This window comes from Phaethon lepturus, unplaced genomic scaffold (genome assembly GCF_000687285.1).
Source record: "Phaethon lepturus isolate BGI_N335 unplaced genomic scaffold, ASM68728v1 scaffold64, whole genome shotgun sequence".
NCBI lineage: Eukaryota > Metazoa > Chordata > Aves > Phaethontiformes > Phaethontidae > Phaethon > Phaethon lepturus.
The window spans coordinates 57,991-66,856 of NW_010535252.1; the positions used below are offsets into that span (position 1 = coordinate 57,991).

Here is an 8,866-nt window from a genome sequence, read left to right on the forward strand (position 1 = left end):
TGTTCTTTTTTGGATCTGATAGCTGGGAATATAGCACGACATTCAACCATTAACTGGCCCTCTGCGTGCTTTATAGTTATATATATTATAGTGTGCATCCCAGTTTCAGATTTCTTACAACTTAGAGACACAATTTTGTGCTCAGTTTCAACTTTATTACTGCTGTACATATATAAATAGTTATCTAGAGGTTTGGGGAATAGAATTTATTCCATTTGCAGATGTAGTATAACTAACTGTGTTAAACTTGTGTGCCTAAATTATTTGAAAATGCACCTAAGGATTTTATAGGTCTGCATAAATGAATTATTTTCTATGAAACTTAATTAAAACTCCATATAAGTTTATCATATAACTTGTGATAACTTGGTGATGCTTATTACTTTTTTATGAAACGTAGTGAAAAACTGCAGTATTATATAAAGAAGACACACAAAATTTCTGAGGTAAAAATAACACAGAATATTCTACACTTGACCCTTCTCCCTCCCAAATCATTTGATAAGTCCTTATAGAAAGAGGCAGCTATGTTCCTCTGCCACAGCCAAAACCAAACTGACCTTTTAAACAAAAAAGCAAAACAATATTTATAGTGAAGTCAGGATAAAGCATAACAAAGCGTTACAGCTTTCTCAGGAACTATTGCAAGTAAATGTCAACCATACATTCATGCCTCCATTGCTCTCACTGAGTAAAATACTTACCATCACATGACCAAAACTGACATCAGGTAGCTTAAGTAAAGATAACAAAAGAATTATTCAGAAGAAAACATACTTATTGCTTCATATGCATCTAATGTTCAATAGCATTCCTTAAACCAAGGCTTTAAATGCATTTGTCCTTTAAACACTTCATGCTGAGTATTCTATGTATTCAGTATAATATTCTGTACCCTTTAAAAATGCATGAAATGTCAGCAGAATGCACACATTCCATTCACTTTAAATCTTTATTCAACTCATTACATTTATTTATTTAGCAAACAACAGGTAAGTGAGCATTTGTTCTTGTGTTAACTTAAATCTCATCAACATTGCATGCTTTCCCTCATCTTCATTTACATGTCTGGAAAAACTCCCTACTCACAAAGATACTCATGACTTTTTCATTCAGCCTTTCTATAGGAGGGCAGTTTTAGTTTGTTCATTAGCAAGTTCATTTTGATTGTCTCATACTTTCTTTTGTTAACACTCTTTTGACTTTTGTGTGCAATACATTTTTACAAGAAGCTATTAGCAGTATAACGTAGTTTTCATTTACTAAGTCTATGGTTTTCTAGGCTTCCTTTAATTCCGTATTCATTTCAGCTTTTCTTTCATTAGTTCTTCATTCAATCATTTCCTATAGCTCTTCATTCAATCCCTTTTTACTTCATGACCTATTAGTCTCAGAATTTAGCCTTCTCTCTCTTCAATTTCCTCCACATTTTTTTCTATTTCGCTTTGTATTTCTGATTTCAAATGTCTGTCTTTTCTCCATTATGCAAAATGGCATCCAACATCTCCAACTACAGATCTCAAACACATAAGATTTTCCACCGATCTTGAGTGGACAACCCACTTCCCCTTCCCTATGTTTACACTGAGATTTTTTTCTCCATTCTACTACCCCCTCTCATTCTCATAGTCAGTTTGAAGTACACCAGGCAATTCTTCCTGTGTGATTGTTTTAACTGATTCTAAATAAAAAGCTTTTCTCTGTGTCTGGGTATTACTCTTTGAAGTGTCTTTTTGGCCAAAAATGCAGCTATGTATAAAAACTTTGCAAATGACTTCCTTTGTTTTTGCATTTAGGAACAAACCCCTTTGTGCAAAGGGCTGAAAAGAAGTGCTGGTTCCTAGTGGAGACATTGAAATCCCATTTGTAAAGTTCAAAAATATTTCTAGACCTGTTAAACCATGAAATAGCAGGTGCACTTGAATATACATTGGTGTGCACATATTTGTATAACAAGCTATGCAATCTGTTTCAGTGGGAGCCCTTTATGACTACCAGCACAGTAACTGGAAGACAAAAGGCGCATAGGCAGGGTTGATGCTTCATGGTCAGCAGGCTGCTTCTCTTAGGAACAGACCTCATTCAACAGGCACATAACTGATTCTACTGTTACTGCATGTAACTATTTTCCATCAGCTTTCAGGGCAGATCACACCACAAACTGGGAAGAGCTTGGAGAAGTGCAGTATCATGGAATTACAGACTGTCATTCAACTCTGCCCCTCCAGTCTGCTCTGGTGAGACCCCACCTGGAGTCCTGCGTCCAGCTCTGGAGCCCTCAGCACAGGAGAGACATGGACCTGTTGGCACGGGTCCAGAGGAGGGCCACCAAAATGATCAGAGGGATGGAACACCTCTCCTATGAAGAAAGGCTGAGTGAGTTGGGGTTATTCAGTCTGAAGAGAAGTCTCCAAGGAGACCTTATTGCAGCCTTTCAGTACCTAAAGGGGGCTTATAAGAAAGATGGGGACACTTTTATAGCAGGGCCTGTAGCGATAGGACAAGGAGTAATGGTTTTAAACTAAAAGAGGAGAGATTTAGACTAGATAAGGAAGAAATTTTTGACAATGAGGGTGGTGAAACAATGGAAGAGTTTGCCCAGAGAGGTGGTAGATGCTCCATGCCTGGAAACATTCAAGGTCAGGTAGGACAGGGCTCTGAGCAACCTGATCTAGTTGAAGATGTCCCTGCTTATTGCAGGGGGGTTGACTAAATGATCAATGATTCTCTGCTCTCTAAGCCATGCACATGCTATAAAAGAAATTTAAATGCTTCCATCTTACCGACTTTTTCTTCTTAGTACAGTTTGGTTTCCTGCAACTTGAGTAGTAGTTGAGGGTTGCATACTCCATCAGAGCAGCAAAGACAAATAGAAAGCACACAGTCACAAACAAATCCATAGCGGTGACATAGGAGACACGGGGTAACGACTTTCTTGCAATGGTACTCAAAGTTGTCATGGTCAGTACTGTGGTGATGCCTGGAGAGAGAAACTTGATTTAATTGTATGCAACTTCATTTCTTCATGTCATAGAAGAATCTTTGGAAACAAACATACAAAACAGAAATCCAAAGTGTACCCAAATAATCACAGGAAATTCATTAATTTCATTTGGTAGTACAAAAAATAATGAAAAATAACATGGATAGAGCCAGTGATATTTTGTAAACAAAGATTTCCTCAGCTGTTTATATTCATCTTTGCAAAACTGATATTCCCATGCCTCTTAATATGCTTTTCCTCATCTTTTACTTTTTCTGATCCCATTTAGGTTGGAGATGAGGGTGAGGGAAAAGGAGAAAATGAAGAAATTTTTGAAGAAAAGTATAAAGCAGAAAAGATACTAAACCTGAAAAAAATAAAAAATAAGAACTCTAGAAAACAGTGAAGAAAACATGGTCTTTTTCACAGTAGTACTGCTCTCATGAAAAATTTTGTGCTCAAAAAAGAAAAAAGGGAAGGGGGGAGAAAAGAAAAGACATTTTGCTGCAAAGTTCTGACAGTGAATTTTGAAAATATGTTTTCACACTGCTGCTTCCTTGGGAGTCCTCCACTGCTGTTTTCATTTTGAGTAAGGGAAAACAGACTCTCATACAAACTTCAGATGTAACCTTAATGGAAATAGCCTTTTTAATTCATACAAAGCATCACATCTTAGATTGATTTAGTATTAATGGATATAATGGGAATTACTTAGTGTGAAATATCCTGAAACAATAAAAATCTCTGGGGTGTCAGTTATTTGGCTGCTGGTAATTCATATAATTTCTCTTCATTCCTGAGAAGTCTTTTCATTCCCACTTTAGACTGATGCTTTTAATCATTTGTTATGAACTGCAAGCCTTCAATAAAAAAAATAAAGCTCCTCAATGGCTTGGGAAGAAAAATAAAGCTCTCACTCAAGTAAGTCTCAAGAGAGAACTTGTTCTAAAAACAACATAACCATAAGGTAATCTTTCTTTTTATAGTTAAAGTGATATTTTGAAATGGTACACAGTGTTTGAAATGGCAGGGGATGACTTAAATTGCACCTTATAGTAAAATTACTTCCCACAAATAGCACTCTGCAGAGAAAGAAGTATCTGTGGATTACTTTTGACTACTTTCTGTTTATGAAGGAATGCCCACGTCTGATTTGTAGCATTTGATAGGAACTGCAGCAATTCACAAGAAAAACTCTCCCCATTCAAACCATCAGAAAATCTCTGGAAGAGCCAGAAGGCAGGTTATTGCTTGGGCCTCAACCTTCTTCTACAATGAATAATAACTATTGTATTCTTTAAATATCCACTACCCAGAAACAGGGGGGAAAAAAAAAAAAAGAAAAAAAAAGTTGCTGAAAAAACACAACCCAATAATCAAGTTGAAAGTAATGCTGATAGGAAATGGGAAATGTGGTTTTTATACATACCTTGGATGTCTAAAAGCTATTGGGAAAATATTTCTGTTTCCTGTCAACTGTGCTACCTCCTGATATAAGCACATGCAGCTGGCGTGATCCAGTAACCTCTCCAGACCCTTCGACAACAGTTGTGTAGCTAGCTGATGCTTTGAAAAAGCTTCAGGGACAAACCCCATGCCACTCATCACAGTACTCGTCCAACTGCAAAAGGCATTGACTCACTAGCCTTGATTTGGCCCTTACTAACTATAGGTTAATTTTAGTCTTTCTGTATGACCATGATTCAGGCCTTGGGAGTCACTAACTTCAGAAGAATTGCGTACAGACTGTGACATACTCTACAATATGAAATGAAGTTCTTTAACACTTTCTAACCAACATTTAGGTTTCTCATGCAAATCTGTCCTTTTCAGAGCCTCATGTACAGGCACCAGCCCTCAGGTATTTTACTACCTTTAAAGAATTCCTCAAAACCTATAATCTTCTTCCAGCACAATATACAGTGTCCTTTTTACCTGGACTCAAGGAAAAGTTTTGATTTCCCGCTCATCCTGCCATAGGATCTCAGATTACTTTAGGATCTGCTTTTTTTATTAAAAGGCAAAAAGAAATAAAAGAAAAAAAAACCTTGCAATGCTTAAAAACATTTTTTGCAAAGGTTTGCAATTTTTCTACTGCATGCTGTATTGACAATGTAATATTTTTCCTATATTCTTACTGAAATTGAGATATAACTTTTTATTATTTGCGACAAGAAGTAGTGTGCAGGTATCTGTAATGACGACCAGCTGCCAAAGTGACTATGGACGGGAAGGCAGAGAAGTGGAAGAAAAATTACCCTGAGCCTCTGTACTTAAGTACAGAAGTCCCCAACTCAGCCCGAGTGGTATATCCATGCCTTAAGCCTGAATGTGAAATGCCTACCCAAATCATGCTTGAGACTGTGAAAACCTAGATGAGAACTAAGCAAAAACAGCCCACTAAATCATGTTGTAAATGCCTCACTGATACAGAATCTGGGAGTTTTGGGTAGCTCTGGACTAATTGTAGCTGATTGAAACACAGTAGGTTCTACTAAATTTGTAGACCCACAATGGTGTAAGATTTATTTTGGGTTTAGATATTTTTAAGATATTAACAGTGTTTATCCTCATTCTCTTTGACAACAAATCATATTTTGCTATCAGAATATAAAACCTTGGGGAAAGGAAAATTTAACATTATCACAAGCCATCATAGTTTCTGGATTACATATCACATTTCAAATTATGGCAAAGGCAGAAGACAAGATTGCTGAGCGCATAGACAGAAACATCCAAAGGTAAAACAAATATATTTCTACTTCTATTATTTACACAAAATATTCTTATGATATGAAATCCAATAGAAGGGCATCATTCTTCATTTAAACTGAGGCTTGATCCTGGATCCCAGCTCATACAGTAAACAAGCAAGGAGTTTTTGAAATAATAAAAATTCTACCTACTGTATCAATTTTACATTTGGCACATGGGCAAAAGTTTTAGAATATTAAAATTAGTCTTATGGGGTTACATACAGAGAGCAAAGAGAAAGAAGGTGCACCAGATGATACAGTTTTGTATTCTTTTACATTTACAAGTTGGAATATACAGATATGCATATGTGAATAAAATGCAGCACCGATTATTTCGAAAGAGAATATCTAGATTCCATACCCTTAGCTCATTTTACCTCTCATGCTAAGAAAATTCAGTTTGTTGAGTGGTTTCAAATGCAATAAACCTTGCCAGATGAAATTGTTAAGTCTCTCACTTTGGGGAGACCCGTATGGTAAAGCGAGCTTTGCGTCTGTTACTGAAATTCACAGTGCTCTTGAACTGGCTGTTTCAACAGAATTTTAATATCAGCCAAGGACAGCTTTGAAGTAACCTGGTTTCAAAATTTTCAGGTAGATATGTGTAAGTGAGAGCTTACAAGTTTGTGTATAAATGCCATTTTGTGACATTTATATTTTCTGAGCAAATTCTACACCAAAGATCCTGCTTGATAAACCAAAAAGGACTGTCTGGGAGATCAAATGATGCAGGGATACATAATGCATGAGAACACTTTAACCTTTAGATTATTGACCTAAACAATTGTTTAAAATCATTACTGTTTGAAAGCTCCTTACTGGAGAACAGCATGCAAAGTGAGGTAGCAGGAGCTTCAGTATTAGGAACTCCTTGGTCAGCAAGGCTCATTTTTTCTTATTTTCCTAAGGGTATGTTGATGGGACACTGGGGGAAAGGTGTACTGCTTTTACCCATGTTATCACTTGTTTATAAATTTAATTTCTCCACCTTTTGGTCTGGCATTTATTTTGATAATTTGCCTGTTTTTTCTAGTGAATGAGCTTAAGATGGAATGACAAGGAGAGCAGTGTTCATTTTTTATTGAATATCATCTGTATTTTCTTTTATATCAACACGTTACTGGCCTTGATACCTGCTGTACTTTTTTAAACTGTGGTTTGAAGTTGCTCTGTAGTAACTGCCTAGTCCTATTAGATATTGTAGCCATTTTGAAAAAGCAGGGGGAAGCTGGGATGGAAGCTTCAGTTTAACTTAATTCCCTTCATCTTCAAGAAAAACAACCTATTCTTCTCTAGATCATAACTTTTCTTCAGACACTTGCTGGCTGCTCTCGACTGTGAACATTAAGAGTAGATCATTTTGATTACTAGAGACAAGCAGAAACAGCAGGGAGACATTTTTTTTTCTCTCTGAATGGAGGGCAGAATAACTTGGGATCGCAAAATACAGTTCTCATCCAACACTCAAATTCTATTTCCACTTTCCTACTGACTGTTCAGGTGGCCTGGAGTGAGTCACGTTGGTGCTCTTGGCCTCAGTCCCCCAAAGTGCATTTGAAAAAGGGACTACGATACCAAGATTTTAAAGAGCACTTTGATGCCTCTGGACAGTGCTGCTGAAAGGATACTTACGGTCCCATTTTTTCCCTCACAGACAAATACCCCAAGTGCATTTATTTTTTCCAGCACAGGAACAGCTTATTACTTACCATTATTCAGAAAGGGGTAAAACCTGTCCTTCACAGAACTGCAAATAGTTGTCAATAGCTTAGGAAATTACTCAGTAATTTCAGAAAGTGAAATATTTCCCTTACGTATAGCCCTTTACATTAATGCAGCTACACTCGGAGCAGGTTTGGTGCACTGAGTCTACGATTCATTTCATCTAATTAGCAGGACAATTTCAGCGGTTTGCCTTCGGCTGTATTACTCACAATTTCACCATGTGCCACTTTCCAAATGCGAATGTGTGCTGTTGCTCTGACAGATTTATAAGTTGCGTTGTACAAGCAGACCTGCACTAAACCGGGAACACCTGCTTACTGCATCCCAAGGCCATTGCTGATTTGTGAGCAACAGGACTCCGTGCACGAAAAGAGGTGACCCATGTATATATTATTTTCATGTCATTTGACTTTATTTATTAAAAAGTTATATTTTAGCCCAGTAATTTAGTTCTTCATCAGAGTATTAGGAGTTAGTCATGACAGCCATTGAAGTCAGCCCTGGAAAATCTCATTTTTTTGTTCTTACTTCAAATTCATGACCTCAGTATATGAATATATTTTTTCTCTGAAGTTCCTGCTGGCCAAAGGGGTGAGGCAGAGAGAGTCACACTGTTGTGACTAGTGATTTAATTTACTTTCATGTCTAATTAATAGGAAAATGGAGCTGTGTGGTGTGGGGAACTGCCCTCAAGGACAGGGTATGAACACTGCTTCTGGAAAATCAGTAATGCAAATTGTTAAACAACTTGTCTCTCTTTTCTCTTAAGCATTGTGAAGGATGGTCAATCTTGCCTTATCTCCACTGAGTCACCTAATTTAAGAAGGAAGTGCAAAAGAAGTGTGTTAAAAGTCTATTGCTCAATTTCCTGGCCACCAGAGCAAAGTCTGCAGAGCCAGGAACAGGCAGTTGTACAGCTTCTCTGTCCTCACCTTTGTGTCATCTTCATGCTGTCCTGGAAGTGGAGGGCATCACAGAATAACTGTAAGTCTTAGGGTACATCATGTTGCTGGAGCCACAGTGTAGAGGCACTTAGGCACTCACTGAATATCCCTTTCTTGGAAAATAACCTTAGAAAACTAGACCCACATGACACCACATGACTTAAAATGGTCAAAAGTGCTATGTTTGTTAATTTTTCGAAATTCTGGAGCAAATCCAGCAGGTAATGGTTTTGTGCTGACCCCACGCAATATGAGTTTTAATACAGAATTATCTCTGATGTGTGAACCAGTGTTGGCTGCTTGCAGATGTCATATTACAGGTTCTCTGGGACTTCTCTTTCTACTGATCCTGTTGCATAACTCCATGTCACTGAGTTGCTCTTGATTTAAAAGGATGCCCCTCGCCACTCACTAAGAATTCCTCCCCCTAGGAAGATGCCTAAGGCTGATAGCAGGAA

General features: G+C 37.5%; 1 protein-coding gene across 1 annotated transcript in view; it reads right to left on the minus strand.

The window, feature by feature from the left end:
• The window catches only part of LOC104619742 (gamma-aminobutyric acid receptor subunit gamma-3-like), a gene marked incomplete at its 5' end in the record, with an annotated part of 14,665 nt that overhangs the window by 3,842 nt on the left and 1,957 nt on the right, over positions 1-8,866 (minus strand). Inside the window, 2 exon segments of the mRNA XM_010285731.1 lie at positions 705-734; positions 2,784-2,980. Coding sequence (XP_010284033.1) covers positions 705-734; positions 2,784-2,980 — 227 coding nt within the window.